This window comes from Cynocephalus volans, chromosome 6 (assembly GCF_027409185.1).
Source record: "Cynocephalus volans isolate mCynVol1 chromosome 6, mCynVol1.pri, whole genome shotgun sequence".
Classification (NCBI taxonomy): domain Eukaryota; kingdom Metazoa; phylum Chordata; class Mammalia; order Dermoptera; family Cynocephalidae; genus Cynocephalus; species Cynocephalus volans.
The window spans coordinates 34,775,043-34,796,504 of record NC_084465.1 but is presented as its reverse complement, the minus strand read 5'-3'; the positions used below and the strand labels follow the sequence as shown (position 1 = coordinate 34,796,504).

Genomic DNA, 21,462 nt, shown 5'->3' with positions numbered 1-21,462 from the left:
CTCTGTGTACAGACCTCACAGAGCAGTTACGCTACTGTTTCCTATTTTTACCCATCCATTTCACCCCTGCAGAAGACACAGTCCACTGTTTAGCTCCCCATCACATTGCACAGCACTGGGCTCAGTAGGGGGGGCCTAACACATGTTAGGTGAGTGAATGACAAATAATTAAATTAAAGAAAGTTGGTTTCAACTTGCTTGATAAGCTAACTATAAGAGATCTTTAACCAAATTAGGAAATGCCTTAAAAAGAACTAAGCTTTCTATCACTGGAAGCTTTCCAGTAGAGAAATGTTTTCTGAATGACAATGTCAAAGATTTATATATCAGGTTAGAAGCTGGCTTAGGTGTTCTCCAAAGTCCTTTAAACTCCAAACTTTGCATTGTACCCCGTCCCACTGTTCCCACCAAACACACACAGGAGTGTACCCAAGCACTGTGGCTATGCACAAAACAATAGTCAAAATTAAAAATATCAATGCAAAGCCTATCCTATAGTAAGCAAGCAACTGAGAATAATAGCTTTTTCTTAAGGCATTAATTCCAGCTTCATTAATTGTCTGAGAAGGGTTTCATCCTCAAAAAGTGATTTTACTCACTGGGACTGAGCAAATGATAACAGTAACAACAAATATAGTGCATGCCAATAGCAAGAAACTAAACTGAGACTAAGTCACCTCAATAACTACTCCTGATGTTAAATCTAAAAGTGTGACTTATGTGAGCAATTCTGCACTCCTTACTAATGATATTTTCTGCTAATTTTCCAATTTAGTTATGAAAATAATTCTTCAACTGTCACTCATGATGACTAAATTGTTAGGTACACTGTAGTTATATGTAACTAGGCTTATAGCTCCTTACATTTTCTCCAGTATTGCAACATATTATTTGAAGTTCAAGGAAATATTTAGAAAGTAAACACAAGTATTACATTACAAAAACATTTAACATACTACTTAGGAAGACATCTGCCACATTCTGTCTTGGAAAATGCTTGGAAAATGCTAGCTCTTAACAAATATTTAGAAATATGAAATTTGCTGTGTTGGGGACATGGTCCGGTTTTGCTTGAATCTTATTATGTAAAAACAAGTCTTGAATCAAGTTGTTTTCTAAATCAGAATTGTATGTATATGCACATTCCCTAAATTTATTATGAAACATGTACCTATAGTTTCCACAAAACAGTAAGGTCATAGTCAAAAAATAGGCTTTTAAATCCTTCACTCTCTGCTATACAATATAGTTTCACATAAGGTGACAATGACACAAATAATTTCAATGATGACAAATATCTAAAATCACCCACCTAAATTTTTCTTTTTATGCCAAATCTGTTAGTAAAGAGCACAACACAAGAGATCTAGATCTTAGTTACTGTTTTGTCTCTACAAAGAGAACTCAGACAATTAATTTATTAATTTTTTTTTTCTTTTTTCTTTTTTTGGTGGCTGGCCAGTACTTGACCTTGGTGTTATAAACACCACCCTCTAACCAACAGAGCCAACTTGCCAGTCCAATGGACAAATAATTCAAACTTTCAGAAACTCTGTTTGCTCATCTTGAAAAATGGGGGAAATTGGAGTAGGTGCTTTCCTTCTTAAAAAAAAAAAAAAAGGATTTAAGTTGTTACTTATTGGGATGCAATGGTAAGATCAATTCTTGACTATTTGGAGGCTGACAGCACAACGTGAGTACTGTCTTCTCACGTGTCTGTTTCCTGTTCCCATGTCTGCTCCCCTCTGTGCTTTTGTCAGTTCGCACCCTCCCAGCTTCCCTTCTACCAGGGGATGGGCAGAAGAAGACAGCAGACAGGTATCACTATTTGCTAATGCTGTGAAAGAACAGGAAATGTAATGATGGCTAAAATAAGGTCTGGAGATTACTTGTGGGTATCACTTAAGCATGAATACCTATTAATTAGAGCTGAATAAATCAATAGCACCCTAGAGCCATTCTGATTGACAGTTTTCATAGATGCTCTTTTCTTGTGGATAGGATGACCATGCATCCTGCTCTGACCGGGAGAGACCCACTTTAAGCCTCTGCTGTCATGACATAATCCTCAATAGAGAGATCCCCTTCATTCCCCTCAAAATTGTCCTGGTTTCCGTGATAAATTATATTTTCAGCCTATAGAAACTGCAGTTAAAAATAATGGTGAAAGACCTCATTCTACATGGCAGTTTCTGTGCAGTCCAAACTGCAGTGAACTTCACCTCCCCAACATCCTAGCTCGGGAGTATTTCCTGAATGGAGTCAATGCGTGAGGGGCCTATTGCTCCAGTCTGCAGCAGGATGTGTCTCAAAGAAAATTCCATGCACTTCTCCTCAGAAAGCATTCTTAAGAGCATGCAATGGCTCCTCTTTGCTCAGCTGAGGCATAATGCTTAAATGAGTACAGCAGCTTTGCCCTGAGACTAAAGAAATCTTTCATGATTAAAGTTGACTTTGAAAGAGCATAAATATTTGTTGGAGGGCTGTCCACTATTCCTTAGAAAAAGTTAAAGACTATTTGAATGCCATTCATAATATGAAGTTGGGGACATCAATTTAAAATGTAGTATTTTAATATGCCCACCTAAATGTCCTGTGCATGCAAGCTTCTACTCGCCATGAATCTAACTCTTTAGGGTCTGCCTGGGTCACACACCTCAGGTTCACTACAGATGGCTAGAGAAAAAGAAACAGAGGATTGAGTCTCCTATTGTTTCATCTACCTCGCATCTATCCCAAAAGCATGAGCTAGATTTCCTGTCCACTTTTGTAGGCTTTCTTTTATAAGTTTCTTTTCATATTTAATCAGGATAGTTGCTCCCTCTTGCTACTATCCTTAGTAATGATACATGAAAAACGATGGCTCATATGATGGTGAGGAATGGACGTTAAAAACTACAGATGGGGTGTTATACTTTTAGAAAATTATAAACAAACACATATTTGACGAATGTTAAGTGTTTGCTAATTTCAGGAGTTTTCAAAGAGAACCACATTTATCCATATTTGTAATAGCAGCAAAGTACCATCTAAGAATGGCAAATGATCATATCATAAAGCTACAGAAGTTGTCTTTGAAATGGAGGAAAGCTTTCAATTCCTTAAATAATAGGCCATTTAAGTCATAAAAGTGCAATAATTTTGAAGTAAAGATAACTCATGTCCTTGCTCCATTGTGAACAAAATGTGAATCACGGTCTCAAGAGAGCTCTCGGGCAGCTGCCCTACTTGCAGCATCTCCTATACGTCCCTTCCCCTCACAAACACACAGCACTCATGACAAACCTGTCTGCCGACCCCAGCACCTCTGGTCAGGGTCATGCTTTTTCATAATGTGGAAGAGACACTCAAGAGACAGCAAGTCACGATCCACAGCCATGAAGGGAATGCAGAGCATGTGTAACCTTCAATGCGCCATGGATTGTTTGCTCTTAAACACATATGTGCCTCACACTTAAAAATTTAATATTCAGAATGTAACTTTGACTAGAGAAAAAAAAGAAAAAAAGAAAAAAAAACATTTCCATTTTCAGCTCCCATAATGGCAAAACAAAATTGTATGGGTTCTCAGTGTTTTCCCAATTAAGATTTATTTTTTTTCTTCCCTAAAATCTTAGTGGGATAGAGAAGGGGAGAGGATACCAATATAGGAAAAAGAGGTAGGAAAAAGTCGATTTAAAATAGCAAGTGAAGAGTAAAAGGCTACAGCTTTTGACCACACAGGGAATGAGGTCAGGCTACTCAATCTTGCAAACTAGAGGCAAGAACACTCTCCCTCCCCACAGTCATGATGGGAAGTATGGTTTAAGAAGTGGGGTTCATATGCCACACTGGCTTCAATGAGAACCAAAAGCCAGTATTAAAGACCTGCCCATCAGGGTGTGTCACTCAGACCAGCAGCATCAGCATTACAGAGGAGCTTGTCAGGAAATCAACTCTCAGGCCCAACCCATGACATACTGAACCTGAATGTGCATTTTAACAAGATGCCCAGGTGATTTTGCATGCACAGTGATGTTTGAGAAGAACTGCTCTAGAGGACATGGAATGAGCAGGTGCACAGCTAATCCCTTCCTACTGAGGGTGTTTACCTGACTTCTCCACTGCAAATAAATTCACCACTGTTTCCAACAGGACGACTTCTACTGCACTTGGATAAGAAACAAAACTGGACTTTGAATTCTTTTTTTGCTACCTCCCAGCAAGTTACTGAACTTATCTGAGTACCAGTTTCCTTGTCTTTAAAAAAAAAAAAAAAAAAGGAATAGGAAAGAAAACTATTTTACAGGGCTGTTATGAGAATTAGATGAGAGAGTAATGTAAGGATGCCTAAAAATGTGTCCAGCATAAGGCTAAAGACTGCTTCTGATTTGGTAATGAAATACAGGATCTGCAAACATTGCTTTAACATTGAAAGAATAATGCCAGTTTTCCCAAAGTTAGCGTATACATTTCATACAATTCTAATAAAAATCTCAACAGATATTATTATTTAGATAAAATAATCTTAAAGTACATATAGAAAAAGAAACCTTAACCAAAACAAGAAATGCAAGTGTAAAAAAAATAAAAGAACATACAAAATTCTATAGAAAAATTATATTAAAAAGAATATTTAAAAATATATTTAACTATTGTATAGCAAAAGATAACATAAATGGAATCAACAAACAAATAGCAGGGAAAACCTAAATGATGATATGAAATAGCTAATGAATATGAACTATGAAATAAAATGTTATACATGAAAAAATATATATGCAAATGATGTTCATGTTCACTGGTAGTGGGGGAGGTACAAAATAAAGTAACAATGAAATAACACTCTCAGACTGGCAAAAATTTTAATGTTTTGTAACACCAACAAGATGGCAACAAATCATTTTTCAGAAGGCCGGTACTTTTGTTACATAATGGAGTACATTGGTACTGTTATTTCTAGGAGATAAGACTCCAAGGACAAGATCACTGGGTCAAAGGAATTGTACTAGTGACAGCAGTAGGAGGTAGCTGTGCTAATGATAACAGTAACAATTACTACCATCACTCCCACAAAGATAGTAGCAATATACCTCCTGGTCATCTCCTTGAGAGCATTATCATTACTGTAGTAGCTGTAATTATAACAACTGCAAGTACGACCACTACCACATAGACAACACTGATTATGTGACACTGTTCTAACCGTTTTAAATATGTTCATTCTAATCCTCACAGCAACTCTAAAAAATAGGAACAATTGTTCCTATTTTACAGAGTAGGAAACTGAGACGCTAAATGTGCCTGGCAAATATAACAAAAATTATTTGTTATCTATTTTTTTGTATCATTGATGTCATCACATACCTTTTGACATAGCAATCCCACTCCTATGACCCTAACCCAAATGAGAAAATACGTTTAAAAAAAATCAAGAATATATATGTATAGAAGTGGGTGTATGTGGACAGGTATGAGTGAATCTATCTTTGTATGAAACAAATTAAAATAGAGAGGGACGCATAGTAGGTGGTGATTACTTTGTTGGAATGGAGGTGATATTAGACAGAAGGGTTAACAAAAGGTGGAAGTAACCCAAATAAATCAATAAATCAGAACACACACACACAGAGTTAGAAAGTTGAAGTACAGGATAACAACGAAGAAGTCACATTTTACATTCTCTGGGGACACAAAAAGTCCTGGAGGATTTTAAGGAATAGGTGTTTTGAAACAAATTTCATTTTTCAGAAGAGCAACAGTTTTGTTAAACGATTTGCAGTTTTTCTCACCAACACAATACAGATTATTAACAAATTTTCCAAAGCTTTACTCTTTTTTGAACAATACCAAAAAAACCTTAGGAATTCCAAGGTACAAAACTCAATAAGGCTACGTGTTAACGGCACTGTCTAAGGACAAGAAAGCCAAGTCCTGTTCCTGGCACTGCCACCATTGGACTATTTGACCTTTGGCAAGTCACTTAACCTGCACTTAATTTCCTCATTCACAAAAGAAGGAAGTTCAACCAGGCCATCTTTAAAGCTCCTACTAGTGCTAGAACGTGATGATTTTATAATTAAAAAGCATAGCGCAGAAAAGTGAAAAACTAGTAAATAGGAATAATAATTATGTTTTAAAGAAACAAGAGTTCAAAATCTTAATACCTTGTAGCTAAGCAAGAAATTTAATGATCCACTTAAAAATGTACCTTTTAAGAATTAAAAACTACAATAAGATCAATTAATAATTTTACATTTCCAAATGGTGAACTTAACTACTCAGTGTTTTAATTTTCATGTTGAAAAAAAAAATGCTGACATTTAGATATTTTTCAGATTACTCATTGAAGCAAGGCTTAATTTGTCCCTTAAAATGTTGTCATCCATAAGAAGCAGTTCAACCAAAATGTCATCCTCTAGAGACCACGGGTAACAGCACTATTTTTAAAAGGCTGGTCAATGCTAGCCAGTCAGCCAAATACATAAATTGCACATTAAAATTTCTAACAGAAAATTTTGAATTTAAATTAACAGAACACAAAAATGGTAAAAAAAAATAAAAAAATATATATATATATACACACACACATATTATCTACTTAAGCATGAAAGCCCCCTAAAGCAACATTCAACATTTAATTTTCATATTTTCCTAAGTTTTAAAAATAATAATGTAATTTCAGTAACACCTTATGAAAATTAATGCCTAAGCATAAGGCATAAAAAGTCACTAACTCACAGGGCATCAAGATTTCCATGAGCTTGTTAAATTTTATGTATTTTATTTCTTTAAATGGTTATGAGATTTTCCAAAAGCATATACAAAATTCCTTAAACTTTGCCAACTTAGAAAAAGTTACATGAAAACCACCTTTTCAGACTGTATGGAATCCCCTAGAAAAATCTTTTCATAGAATATCTAGGTATGAATTCCTACAAAACCATATTAAGACTGCTTGTCCCAATCAAATTTTGTAGGTTAGGGTGACATAAAGAAACAATTTACAGCTCGTACAATTATCCAAAATACCTGCAAACAAGCGGTTCTCTAAGTAGTAGGTCAATTTTCTTATCTACGAGTACAAGCACGTGCATTTATTTATATCCCTAGATGAGTTTCGAGTCTAATTTTACTGCCACTAGTATCCAGGGGTGGATTTCTTTTCTTTTCTAATTACAAATGGACTCGAGCTAGATCAAAGGCTTTTTAAGAAGGTCACATTTTTCTTCTCTGAAAAATAGAGGGTGTGATCCTGTGTTATCAATTAATGCTTAGCCATGCCCTTTGGCGCATTATCTGGTAGTTGCAGAACATGAGGCCAGCCGTCCCCACCTGTTGGTGCAGTGGAACTGTTTAACTTACCCAAAAGAGCAGATTGAGAGCGTACAGCAGGCAGCGCAGGCACTTCACGGAATCTTCTCTGGCCATTGTGAGCCCCGGGAGGGAGAAGCCCCATCCTCTCAGCACATCCTACCCCCACGGGCAAGGCAGCGGCGCCCTGCAGGAGGCGGGAGAGAACAGGGCACTTCTAACCACCGCCCACCCCGCCGCCAGCCCATCCCTGTTCCGCCAGTCCGCAGCTGCGTGCAGAGGGTCCCAATGCCTAGTTCATTCGAGACATCGCTTCATTAAAAATCATTGGTTAAAGTCATAATAGTAACTATACTCCCCAAAGTTCCAAACCGGCTGCAGATAACACCTGCTGGGAAGAGGAAAGCCTGCCGTCCCGGATGAATGAAGGCGCGCGGTGAACTCCAGTTCTCCAGGGACACGCGGCGGGGCCCTCTGCATTCTGATGAGACGCTCTTTAAAACCTCCCTCTATCCACGCCCCTCCTCGGGGACAGCTCTGCTAGGAACTGTCCTGAAGGTTAGATACGACACTGCCCCCCCCACCCCCCGCCGAACGTCACAGGCGCCACCGGCGAGCCCTAGGACGCGAGTGCCCTTCTCGTTAGGACAGTTCCTGGCTCCCCCCCAACTCCGCACCCCAGCCCCGTCCGGCAGCTAGGGTGTGAACGCGGGGGACAGGAGGGGGCGCAGCGCGGAGCTGGGTTTCTTTGGGAGAACGTGAGAAATGACGTTTTCAGCCCCAGGATGATGGATTAGCCTGGGGCGGGGGGCGGAGAGGGGGCGCCGGGGAATTAGGGCCGGTGCAGCTGTGCAGACGCCGGGGTAGTCATTCTATACCCCCTCCTCCCCCGGCCCCGGCCGCTGCCGCGACCCCGCGCCCCCAGCCGCCCGCGGAGCACAAAGCGAGCGCGGTCACCGGCCCCGCCACCGCGTCCGCGCGCCCCCGGCAGGGCGCGAGGGGAAGCGGCGGCGGCCAGGAGCTCCGGACCCAGCCCGTAAGTAGTTTAGCACACACAGCGGAGGACAGGGAAGACGAGAGACGTGCGGCCACTCACCGTCGGCGCTGGGCTCCGTGCCCCACTCCCGCTGGGGGACAGTCGGGGACGCACGGCGGGGGCTCATCGGGGCAGGGACGCTCCTCCCGGAGAGCCGAACGGCTGCATTGGCTCAAGCTGCAGACGCTTCCTTCTCTTCCTCTCCCCGCGCCGCCGCCGTCGCCGCCTCCTGGGAAAAAGAGAGAAAAAAAAAAAAAAAAAAAAAAAGTAGTCCTGGGCAGCAGTTGCTGGAAAGTCTCTGCTAAGCCACCTCCCAGCGCCGCTGTCCCTCCCAAGTCCTCGCCAAGTCCGGACGAGGCAGCCGCGGCAGCCAGAGCCAGCTGCACAAACTCTCAGCGCATGCTCGAGCCGCTGACTGCCGGGGGTGGGTCCTAGTGGGTGTTTCTTGTCCCCCTCACCCGGCGTGAACCCCCAAAGGGACGTCTCACCTCTACAAGACAAGGTCCAGAAAGAGAGAAAATCTGGAGCCTTTGGAGAAGTCCCCGCAGTAAACCCCTTTAAAATGGTGGTGTCGGAGGAATGGAGGCTGGGTTATAACCATAGGGAAACAGGCTTTTATTATATGAAAATATTTGTGTTTGAGAAGGAGGGTGAAGGGGTGGCCCAACCCAATTCCTGCAATGAGAAACTAGTTTTCACAACCTTTGTGGAACCACCTCCTGTGATTTGTCATTAACATGGTGCCCTATGATCCTTATTCATGCTTTCTTGCCCTCCCTGATTTAAAAATTAAAAAACAGTTCTTTCCCACTTCTGTACTGCACTAGTAGCATTTACGTAAACATTAGAGTAATCGTGTCCAGTCTGACCTCCAGAATAGAAAGAACATTTTTCTCTCTCACACAAGTAATCCAAAGTGTCCAAAATTTTTTCCAAAAGGATTGCTTTGTATTTTAACTGGGTGACTTATCTTGAAATGAGTACATAGTAGCGGGTCTTTGGAAAACCATATTTAAAAAAAAAAAAAAAACTAGTAATTCATGAAATATTAAAGAAACTGTAGGAGACCATCCTCCCCAAAGGATCTTCTCTCTTAGAATTAAGATGTTTCACACTTAAAAATAAAGATCACTGGATCATATTCTCAACATAAAATTTTGATGTTTTATACTTCCTGAATGTTCACATTTCAATAATTATGCTTGTGCACTTTTTGTGACAAATAAAACTTCACATGCAAATATAAATTATCTGATATACAAGCAAAATCTTAGAGAAAACCTAATAACTGGAGTCCTCCTTAAATTTCCTTGCAGGAAAAAAGAAAACTGGAGTCCTGTGTCCATCACCGCCTGTCTGGGGTCAATTGTTGCATGACCAGAGTGACGACGAGACATGCAGTCTCATTTGGGTAGAACTAAAGTTAAGACCAAAAGAAACATAGGTGTCCTGGGTTAGGCTAGGAAAATTCTTGGTGAGCAAGTCACTAGGCAGTATGTAAGACAGCAAGCCCAAAAGAGTACACAAAACACCCAGAAAAATGTCCAGTCATCCATCAGATGACCCAGGGCTGGTAACAAGGCAGCTTCTGGAATCATGGAGAAGAGCAAAGAAACCCACTTATAGCCTCTACCAATTTTGGTGAAATTAGGCTGTATGCCTATTTTAAGCAGAAGACTGCTGAAACAACCAGCCATCCGAATGCTCTTGGTGCCACACATTCCTCTGAGAGATATAAACATGTCCACATTGAGGGGAGTCTACGGCTGCCATTAAAACTGAGAAAAAGAGTGTAAATAATTCCCATGTCTCCAAACAGAGATCCTCTTCTATTTCTAGAGGGCGGTTAAGTGCCTTTTATTAAATTCTTAAACCTTTAAGGGTCAGCTGACCTAGAGTAATAAAATTTTAAAGGAAGGTGCTTGAGAAATATATATGTCCCCCCCTTCCTAGTAAATAAGAAATATAGAACCAAGAGAAGTTAAAGGAGTTGTTTAACATTACAAAAATTTTAATCAAATCAGATTTCAAACTAGAATCTAGAATCTTGACTCTAACTGGTTCAGTGATTCTCAAAATCACTATACATTAGAATCACTTGGAAAGCTTTGAAAAAATCCTAATGCGCTGGCCCAGACCAATTAAATCAGAATCTCTGCAGGTGTGGCCTAGGCATACGGATTTTTCAAAGCTCCCGAGGTAATTCTAGTCTGCAGCAAAGTGTGAAAACCACTGAGACTAGAGCTTTATAGCTGCCAAAAAACTCCAAAAGAGTCTTTTCAGGTTTAGTTGGATCAAATCCCTCACCTGTGAGTTGATAAATTGGGATTAATTAATATCCCCATTTTACAAGTTAAGAAGAAAACAGCTGCAGTTACTGCTCTAATATTCCTGATAAATGGTCATCGGAGTCTATGAATCGATATTTCAGCAGAGGAGACCTCACCACACGTGAGGCACTGCCATCCTGGGCAGTTTCAATTACTTAAACTTAATTGCATCCCCTTTAACATCTACCCCTCAACCCTGGTTCTGCCCTTTGGAGTCCATAGCATGAGCAAGGCTTTCTCTCACAGGACAGCCCTTCAACTACTTGAGGGCAGCTGCTATTCCCTCCCTGTCCTATTCTCTTCTCCAGGATTTCAGAAGTGCAGTAAGACTTGACATCACAGCTGTCATTCTGAGGGCTCTATATTTTTCTCTGTGAGAACTGCTTTTTTGTGCACAAAAGGAGGATAGAAAAATCACAAGACAGGCATAACAGTTTGAATGTGGAACAACACATGAGGAAGATTGTATGTTTTATTCATTGCATGTGAGGCAAGAACTTAATTCTGTGGCTGTGAGTGCTTCATCAAATATTATTTGAATGTGTGGCATCTCCTGTGCCTCATGCCAGAGGTCCCTACCCTCCAAGGAATGGTGAAGCCATTCTTTTCTGTTTATATAATAATAAGATAAGCATTTAATAAGCAAACTCATATGTGTCAGTCCCAGAGTCAGAAATAAAAGTCAGCTGTGTGGTGAATTAATACAAGTTCCTTACTCCATAAGTTACCTCCTTTGTCCATATCTTCTTCTACTCATTCTGCTCAAGTTGTGGAGAGTGAAGGAGCAGGATAGGTGTTTAGTTAGATGAATCAGTTTCTACTATTTCTTAGTATAAGACCCTTACAAGTACCGTAGTCCCCTTTTATTCACGATTTCACTTTCCATGGTTTCTGTTAGCAGTGGTCAAACACAGACCCAAAACAGGTGAGTACAGTATAATACCGTAAGATATTCTGAGAGAGTGAGAGAGACCACACTCACATAACTGTTATTACAATATTATTATTGTTCTTTTTTATATTATTTATTGTTAATCTCTCACTCTACCTAATTTACAAGTTAAAGTCTATCATAGATTTGTATGTATAGGAAAAAACACCGTATAATGTAATATAAGTTATAGTATATAGGGTTCAGTACTGTCCAGTTTTAGACATCCACTGGGGGTGTTGGAACTTATCCCCCACGAATAAGGGGGGACTACTGTACTCCCAACAGTTCTTCATGATCATTTCAGGAAAGACACCTAATATGTTTCGTTATACATGCCTGACATAGTAGGTACTTCTACCAATGTATCATATTAATTCCTTATAACTACATAGGGAGATACTGAGACTGAAGAGTTGATTTCTCCAGGGGCACACAGATAGTAAATAAAGAAGCTGGGATTCTGTAATCTATCTATTTCCTCCTACTCTCTTAGGATCAAGGAAACCTCTCCCAGGAGTTTTGCAACAGGTTATCTTTTTTTGATTCATTGGCTAGAATCCTGTCACACACTCATGTATAAAGAAATTATTGGCAAGAAGTGTGGCTGGTTCTAAACCAGTCAAGATGCATTCCTTGCTCCTGGGGCAACCCTTCTTTAAAGCATATGTCAAACAGAGAAGGGTAGATAACTGAACACAGAGTTTTGATTGAACTAGGGGTGGAGAAAGGAATGGATGCTACCATCCTCCTAAAACAACCCAGCTCTCAGCTAACCTGTGCCAATTTCTGTGGCATTACTTAGCAAAGGTCCTTATTTACTGAGAAAGCCACTGAAGCAAGAACCTGCTGGAAATAGCAAAGGACCTAAGAAAACTCAGTTCACATCATTTCCATCCCATGCCATACACTTACTTCCTGTACCCTCATTTGCATTTAAACACCAATTGATTAAAGGATTCTCCAAGTCAGCACCGTGAACACTTTCCTCTCAAAGTTTATGCAAAGTTCATTGATTTGGACTCATTTCACCAGCAGACATTGGTACAAATAATCCAGTCCTGTTCAGTAAATATTGAATTGTTACAACACACTCAAAACTGTGCTAGGAGCTACCAAAAGTTCTAACATAATTTTGATTTTCAAAAAATGTGTAAGTTTATTAGCATATTTCCTCTTCAGAAAGCAAAACTTTCACCATTTAAGAAATCTTTTCCTTTGTGAGAAGTCTTAATTTACGGTTCTTTGAAAAAAAAAAAAACTAAAGAAAAAGAAGGAATAAAGATCTATTTACAAACAGCTGCCAAATTCTCCTTTTCTTAGAAAGATCCCTCAGGAATTTATCCATTATACCACTAAATCAGCTTCTTGTCATGCCCATAGTACAACAACTAGGGAAAGATAAGCAAATACTTACTGTGAATTTTAGACATTTGCCTTCACCGGCTGTGCCTTCACCTCCCTTGCTGTGTTTTAAAACTTTCACAGTATTCCAGTACTGCCCTAAGTAAAACATTTTTTTATTTACACTAAAGTTTTTTATTTTAAAAATTATTTTCAGTTAGCTAATTTAAACTCACGAGTGTCCTTATTCTACCACATATAAACCAACCATTTTGTGTAACAAAACAATTGTGATTTTGTCGTTTGAATTCGGCCTTTATAAAAGTTTTATTGTTGAAATTCAAACTTTCTACTCTTGTGTTATTATTGGTGTTATTAGCCATAACTATGTGTAGTAAACTGAAGATGTAGGGAAATTTCATTTCAAATTTCATGATACAAATGCATAAATGACTGATGAAAAAGAAAAAAAGTTATTATCCTTGCTTTCTCTTAGTAAGAAAGTAATTTGTTTTCACAGCAGAGAACAACCATTTCTTTCAATTGTTATAATGTTGCATTTTCTTTGTATATTTGTAGTTTATTTCTTAGAAAGCAATATTAACTGATTACTACTTACAGTAAAAAAGGAAGATATATCATGTCAGGGACATAAGATATCCATAGACAACTTAGACAGTTTTAATAACTTACAAGCATTTATACTATTTTAATACATTTCTTGGCTTCATCAGTAATATAATTCACTATAACAGATTAGAGGGAAGACTTGGGATGTAATAGGTTTGATTTAGGGAACTTATACATTTTCCCAATGACTGTTAGGAATTAAATTGTGTATTTTTTGGTGTAAGTTTTATATTGATGGTGTTTTATGAATCACTATCACCTTAGCACTGGGTCCCAGAGAGGACTCTTCTGGGACCAATGAGTCTGCCAATGTGGAGATGAGCCAGTTCTCACTTTGGGAAAGGTGGCTTTAAAAGTGGCAGCAGCCAGCTTGGGCTACAAGGCTGACCGTATGTGGACTTAATTAACTAGGTCCCAACAGCCATTCCTTAGATCAGAAATAAAAACTTGGAATATAGCATCCAAAAACTTGTGTTACTTAAGTCTACTCTCTTTCTCAATCTTTTCTTCCTTTTACTCTCACCAACTTGTGCATATACAAATAACATTATAAATCATTTCCCTTTTCCCCTACTCTCCACAACCTTCCCTTTGTTCAGGCCAGCGTTCCCAACTATCCCATGAAGTTACCACATTTGCTACACAGTCAACGTTTTACAATGTGCCTCATTTAGTTATGGGAGCGGGCATGGATGGCCAGAACCTAAAAACTAGACCAATCAATTAGAGTGTGACTGGAACTTGAGTGAAGACCCATCAACAGGCAATGTAAATTCAGCCAGTCAAGCGGAACCAAGCACGAGGGGAATTTGCTGGCAAGCGCTAGGTGGAAATCTCGGCAGGAAGACAGATGGCAGCATCAAAGGGGCCCAGCAAATGGGAACAGGCAGGTGCCCTGGCAGATGGACAGAATCAGTGGCACTTGAGTTGGGCAGCAAAAAACATGAAAAGTGTCACCAAAACTAGGAAAAACGCCTTCACATCAAGGTGATTTAGCCACTCTCTGCCAAGGCCAATCAGTCAGGCTGATCCAGGGACATGAACTCAGATCCCTAGAGAAACAAGATTCAAAAACAAGAAACACAGTCGCAGAGAAAGTCCTCTAGACCCTCGTTTTAAGAATTATAATGTGAGGATTAGAAAAGTTTGTGGTTTCCAGATTAAGGAAGATCTTAGAGGCTGTGCTGAGAAGTTTGCATTTTATTCAGAGGCGATGACAGCCCCTGAAGCATTTTGCTATGAGCAGAGTAGTAACATAAATGACAGTACGAGTCTGCAGTCAGACCTGGACGTGATCCTTGGCTTTACCACTTGCCAGTAACGTGACCGTGAGCAAATAATCTCACCTCCATACACCTCAGTTTCCTTATCTGCATACCTACCTCCTAAAGTGGTCATATTATGTAATATGTGAGTGGCCTAAATTTAGCTGGGGTCACACTGTCCTTTGAGGTTTAAATAGAATAGGCGGAGCCTCTTTCCCGCAAGCAGAGGGTAAAAATGTTTTCCCCTTGTAATCCCTCTGGGGATTCTTGGGATAGGGGCAGGAGGAGGAAACACTCCTTCCCGAGTTCTGAATCAGTTTATGGATTATCTTGTCAACCCATGCATGCTATGTTTTTCTTTGAAGGGTGACAGCCTGCAGGAAAAGATTCCTTCCTTCTCAAAATATAGCTGGCACAAGCCTACGTTTGTAGCTGCTTTTGACTGAAGTCTCAAAGAATCTGAAGGGATTTCTGGAACAGCACCACATACAACTCAAAATCAGATATTAGAAATGCTCTGGTTACTCTAGTCCTACTTATTTCTTCCCAGTCACCTTTCCCTGCAGTTTCCATGTTACCTGACCTCCTTTTCTCTGATCTTCTCTCTCACTGCTTACACCCCAACTCTAAATTCCTGTTAACTTCTCATGCAGACAAACACACCTATCATTTTTGTTTTATAGTCTTCTTTTAGCCTATGCTGTAGAGTTCTCAGCTTTCATACAATTTTCTCCCTAAGAGAAATACTGGTGCTTTAAAAAAAAAAAAAAAAAAAAAAAAAATTAGCAAGCACTTTTATAGTGCTTACTACAAAGTGTGCCAGAAACTATTCTAAGTGCTATACAAATAATAATAATTAAATTCTCAAAACAACCCATTTTATGTATGAGGAAACTAAGACAGGTCATGTAGTTAGTAAAGATCAGAGCCAAAATTAAATACTGGTAGTCTGGCTCCAGAGTCTTATAATAGCTGATAGCACCCAACAAAGTGCCCAGAAATAAACTGTTGTCTGATTGATAGGAAGATTATTCTGACAGCAGTATATAGGATAAACTAGAGACAGGGAGACCAGTAGAGAGACAATTACTTGTAAGAATTTAATAAAGAGTATTCTGTGGAGCACTCATCTTTTGAGCATTCTACAGGCGAATGTATTTAGAAAATGCTATTAGATTTGCCTCCAAGTACATTTGCAAACTCCTTAGCATATTAGAGGTTCTGAGAACTCCTATGGGAAAGAAATTTCTTTTACTTTATATAACCCAACACTTTCTAAATATATTTGATCAAGTAATCTGAGTGTATATCGGTGTGTGTGTGTGTGTGTGTGTGTGTCTGTGTGTGTCTGAGAGAGAAAAAAACAGAGACAGAGAAATTCTTATTAATAGTGATTAGACCTAATACTCAATTAGACATACTTTGAGAAATACCAATTTTATAGAGAAATACTGAGCCATTTCAGAGGACTTGGCAGCTAAGTAGATGTGAAACACAAAGATATAAAAACACAAGAAATGTAAGGAACTAAAATTCGACTGCAAGCATTAAAGTATCTTCCGTATGTCTGTAGTGCCCTACACCAAGTGCCCAGGAAAATTTGGAGAATCCAATGATCATCATCAAAGCTTATATAATGCACACTTTACACCACTATGCTTATTTCTACATTCTGTTACAAACTTGAAGAAAACAGGCATTTCACAACAGTCTTGCATTTGCTCTGAAGCACTTTTGCAACCAACTCTTCATTTCCGATATTTTTCAAATTCCAGTTTCCCTCCCTTCATCTTTATTATTTGTCTTTCTTCTCTACTTCATTTGATCTTTGGACTTGACAGTAGGCCATTTGCCTAACAATAAGCTCTATTCCTCTCTTCTGTCATTGTGTAAATTGATCCGCTTTAGCCATCAAAAGAGACCACCTTTCCCAGTTTGGGCCATCCCCCAAACCCTCCTGTCTAGGCAGTTCCCAGCACCAGTCCACAGGGGTATCTCGCCAGACTTACCCTAGAAGCTCATGCGACACAGACACAGAGCAAAGCTGCACACCCAGAAAATGACGCTCTATTTTCAAGAGTATAATGGAAGGTTATAGAAAGAGATTTAACTGCGAGAAATATACATAGCAAACATTACATCTACTTTTGCAAGGCTAAAGATCTCCTAAAATGTTTTATCTTCACTGGGCTTAAAAGTAATTTCACAAATGTCAGAGCTGTAAAGATGGGATTAGGGAGAGCAGGAAAAATTCTGGGGATGACTGTGATCAAATTGCTGTTTTACCCCCAACAGATTCCTTTTTTTTAAGAAGCAACTACTTTCCTGATGGCTTAGATGCTAACAGAAAATAGAAGTAATTAATGGAACAAAAGAAAACAAATTTTTTTTCTTTTTCCTCAGGATCACCTTCTGTTACTTCATACCAATGACATTTTATCACCTTTCTCTTCCTCCTTCTGCCTCACCCAGTCCTTGAATATGGCACACTGAATACTGGGGCCTCAATCACCCTTGCCCCAGCTTATGAAGTGGTGGTTTTATGCTGAGAGGCAAACCAAGAGGCCTTCAGGCTTTGGCTACTCCACCCCCCACCCACTGTTCAATCAGCACCTAGACTAGGAGTGTCACCTAGAGAAGCTTGCCATTGTCCCCATCCCTGGCTTCAGAGTTCTGTCTCAGAGATTTTGCCTGTGAGTAGAAGCAAGACATAAAACAGATAGTTTCTAATCTTTTACAAAGGAATTGACTTTATTTGCAACAGATCATGGAGAAGTTGAAGCCTAAGGGTGCTCTCAAGAACAGTGGAAGTTGTGATGAAAGGCAATTTGTGGATCTAACGAAGATACAGCGTAGACTGTTGATGATGAGCTTGCAGGAGAGAACTTGGTTTTCAGGAAGCTTGGAGGGGCATTCTTGGGTCAGAGCAAATATCAAACACTGACCTCAGAAGCTATTCCTTTTAAGAAGCCATATTATGATTAGATTAGTTTGTAGAGAAATATATGCCTGGTACATTGTTGAAAACAATACAACAACCAGCAAGCAATTAGTGCAGTTTAACAGCTGTCTGTGGTCAGGGAAAGAGTAGAAGAGAGCCCTACCAGGACCTTTGTCACCCCAGGGTGACTGTGAAAAATCAAAGCTGTGCCTCCTTGAGGAGCAACAACAAAGGCTTAACAGTATGGGGGGAAATAGACTTTACTAAAATAATCAAGCAAGTCACTATAAAACTAAACAAACAAATAACAATAACAGCTTTAAAAGGGGAAAGGAGACCAGAGTTTTCACAATGTATTATCTAAAATGTTCAGTTTCCAATAAAAAATTATAAGGCCTGATAAGAACAGGAAAGTATGACTCCTACACTGGGAAAAAATAAAACAAAACAAACAAACAAACAAACAAAAACAGACAACAGAAACTGCCTGTGGCAGTAACCTGATGTTGAACTGAACAGAAAAAGATTTCAATGTAGGCATTATAAATACGTTCACAGAACTAAAGGAAGCATGATTTAAAAAGTAAAGGAAGGTGTGATGGCAATGTCTCTTCAAATAGACAATACCTATGAAGATATTTTTTAAATTACAAAAAAGAACCAAATGAGAATTCTTGAGTAAAAAAGTACAATAAACAAAATTAAAAGTTCACTAAAGGGGCTCAACACTAGAGTTGAACTGGAAGAAGAGCTAGCAAACTTGAAAATAGATCAGTAGATATTATATAAGCTGAAGAACAGAAAAAATGAAGAAAAATAAATAGCACCTTAGAAAAATATGGGATACCATTAAGTGCACTAAAATACACATAATGGAATTATCAGAAGCACAGGAGAGGGAGAAAAGAGATGAAAAAATATTCAAAGAAACAACAACTAAAAACTTCCCATATTATCGAAAAAAAGTTAACCTTCATATTCAGAAAGTTCAATGAATAGATGCAAAAAGATCCATAAACAGACACATCAAAGTAAAAATTCTAAAAGCCATGGACATGGAGAAAATCTGGAAAGCAGCAAGAGAAAAATGACATGTCACCTACAAGAAACCCCAGTAAGACTAACTGCGGACTTATCACAAGAATGATGGAAACCAGAAGGCAGTGTGGATAACATATTCAAAATGCTCAAAGAAAAAATTGTCAATCAAGAATCATATACCCAGCAAAGCTAGACTTCAAAAATGAAGGCAAAATAGTTTCCCAGATAAACAAAAACTGAGAGAATTTGTTGCTAGTGCACCCTACTTAAAAAAAATTCTAAAGGAAGTTTTTCAGGCTGAAAGTAAGGGAGCCCCAGATAGTAATTTGAATCCACACAAACAAAAAGCACCAATAAAGGCAATATTGTGTAATTACAAATGACACTGTCAATACATATTTTTCTCCTTTATTCTCTCAACTGGCTTAAAAAGCAATTGTATTAAATTACACACACACACACACACACACACACACACACACACACACTAGGATACTTCAAAAAGTTTGTGGAAAATGGAATTAAAAGATAATGTGAATCTTTCTGAGAATTTTTTGAAGTAACTTTGTATCCACACTCACACACACATGCACACACACACAAGGATACTTTTAAGTTTGTGAAAAAATGAAATTAAAAGATAATACAAATTTTTTCATAAACTTTTTGAAGATCTTTCATACACACACACATACACATATATACATACATATAAATAAACACACAGTCATGTGTCACTTAAGTACAAAGATATTTTCTGAGAAAATGAATCATCTGGCAATTTTGTCATTGTGCAAACATCATAGAGTACACTTAAACAAACCTAGATGGTGTAGCTTACTACACAGCCTACTGCAAGCTATATGGTATAGCCTATTGCTCCTGGGCTACAAACCTGTACAGCTTGTTACTTTACTGAATACTGTAGGCAACTGTACCACAATGGTAAGTATTTGTTTATGTAAACATATCTAAACAGAGAATAGGTACATTAAAAATACAGTACTGTACTTTTATGGGATCACTGTTGTATATGTGGTCCATTATTGACTGAAATGTCATTATGCAGTGCATGACTGTGTACATATGTATGTGTATACATATATACATATACACGCACACATTCAGGGAGAGAGAGAGAATTGTTGGGCCTACAACATATAGAAAAGTAATATATGTGTAATATATTTGTCAATAACAGCACAAAAGAAGTGGTTGAAAGCAAAGCTGAAATGGGGTAAGGAAATGACTATAGATCATAAAGTAATAATTAGAAAGAAAGAGAGAAAGAGGGAGGGAGGGATGGAGGGAAGGAAGGAAGGAAGGAAGGAAGGAAGGAAGGAAGGAAGGAAGGAAGGAAGGGAGAGGAGGGAAGGAGAGAGGGAGGGAGGGAAGAAGGAAGGAAGGAAAGAAAAGAAACTACCCACCTCTGCTTCATCAGAGTTGACGATACCAGCCCTTAACTTCCTTAGCAGTCACTTGCTAGGTTCCTGATTACCCTCTTCTACATGTTGGTCTTGAAAGAGCCCTTATGCTGCAAACATTGCAGATGCTATAACAGGAAGGACAAACCCACTTGCTGCTAGGGCTTCCTAGAATCCCGTTGTCTCCCAGTTATGGCCTTTCCCTACTAGCCCTACACTATTGGCCAAACACTAATTATGGGCTCCTGACTCTGCTTTCCCTAACATTCCAATTTAGAATCCTGTTGAGAGTCAGAAATGCTTCTCCAACCCCAAATTCCAAGTGCTTGGCTAAGCCTTAATACTATTCTTAGTATATGCCTCCAAAGGCCAGAAATTGCTCCCTGAATTTAGGTTGTGTTCTTACTTTGCAGGAACTGTTGAGAATGGAACCTTAAACTACTACAATGTTACAATTTGCTTAACTTTGAAGTTTCTTAATATTGTGCACCATTAGCCCCCACCGCTATAAACACTCTGGCATACACATTCCACAACACACACACACACACGCACGTGTGCACGCACGCACACAGTGCTGGACCTCCTTGGGTACTAAAACCTGCAAGAAGCAAGTCTGGGTCTGCCTTGACCTTTCAGACATGAACCTCAAGCCCTAGAGCTGGGGTACTTTCCCAGCTCTTGCCTTTATGAACCAGTAGAGACGAGTGTGGTTTTTGTGTCTTTGTTTTTGTTTTGCCTAAACATGCTTGATTTTTAACAGTGAATACATCAAACTCTTTGTTTCAGTGTTTATCTCACAGTTTATAGAAGCAAGCAGGCTATTAGCTTCTCTACTAAGTGAATTTATAACTTATTTTTCTATATGTTCACTCTGAGGCTGTTTTTTGCTGATTTGTTTATTATTTTTGCTGGTCATAATGTGCTTGCTATAAGCTACATCGCTAGCCCTCTTCTCTATCCCGTTCTCTTTCTTGTAAAAGCAAAGGAAACAGATCTTCAAATCTGCTTTGGGCAAAAAATCAGGAGAACCAACATAATAGAATGGAACACAAAGTACAAGGAAATATACTCTACTGAGAGACTAGAAAAATTCATGAGCTTTAGTGAGAGGATTTTGACACGTCTGTTTTTGCATAAGGATGTAATGTAAACTTATGTGTGTGTGTGTTTACTCATATATGTTATGTGTTATTAAGGCTCTAAGATAAGTGACCTCTGGTCATG

General features: G+C 39.0%; 1 protein-coding gene across 1 annotated transcript in view; it reads right to left on the bottom strand.

The window, feature by feature from the left end:
- The window catches only part of TSPAN12 (tetraspanin 12), an 88,651-nt gene extending 79,992 nt beyond the window's left edge, over window positions 1–8,659 (bottom strand). Inside the window, exons 1-2 of the mRNA XM_063099899.1 lie at window positions 8,390–8,659; window positions 7,345–7,480 (exon numbers count right to left, since the gene is read on the bottom strand). Coding sequence (XP_062955969.1) covers window positions 7,345–7,410 — 66 coding nt within the window. The 5' untranslated portion in view covers window positions 7,411–7,480; window positions 8,390–8,659. The remainder of the gene's footprint in view (window positions 1–7,344; window positions 7,481–8,389) is intronic.
- Between the last annotated feature and the right edge of the window lie 12,803 nt (window positions 8,660–21,462).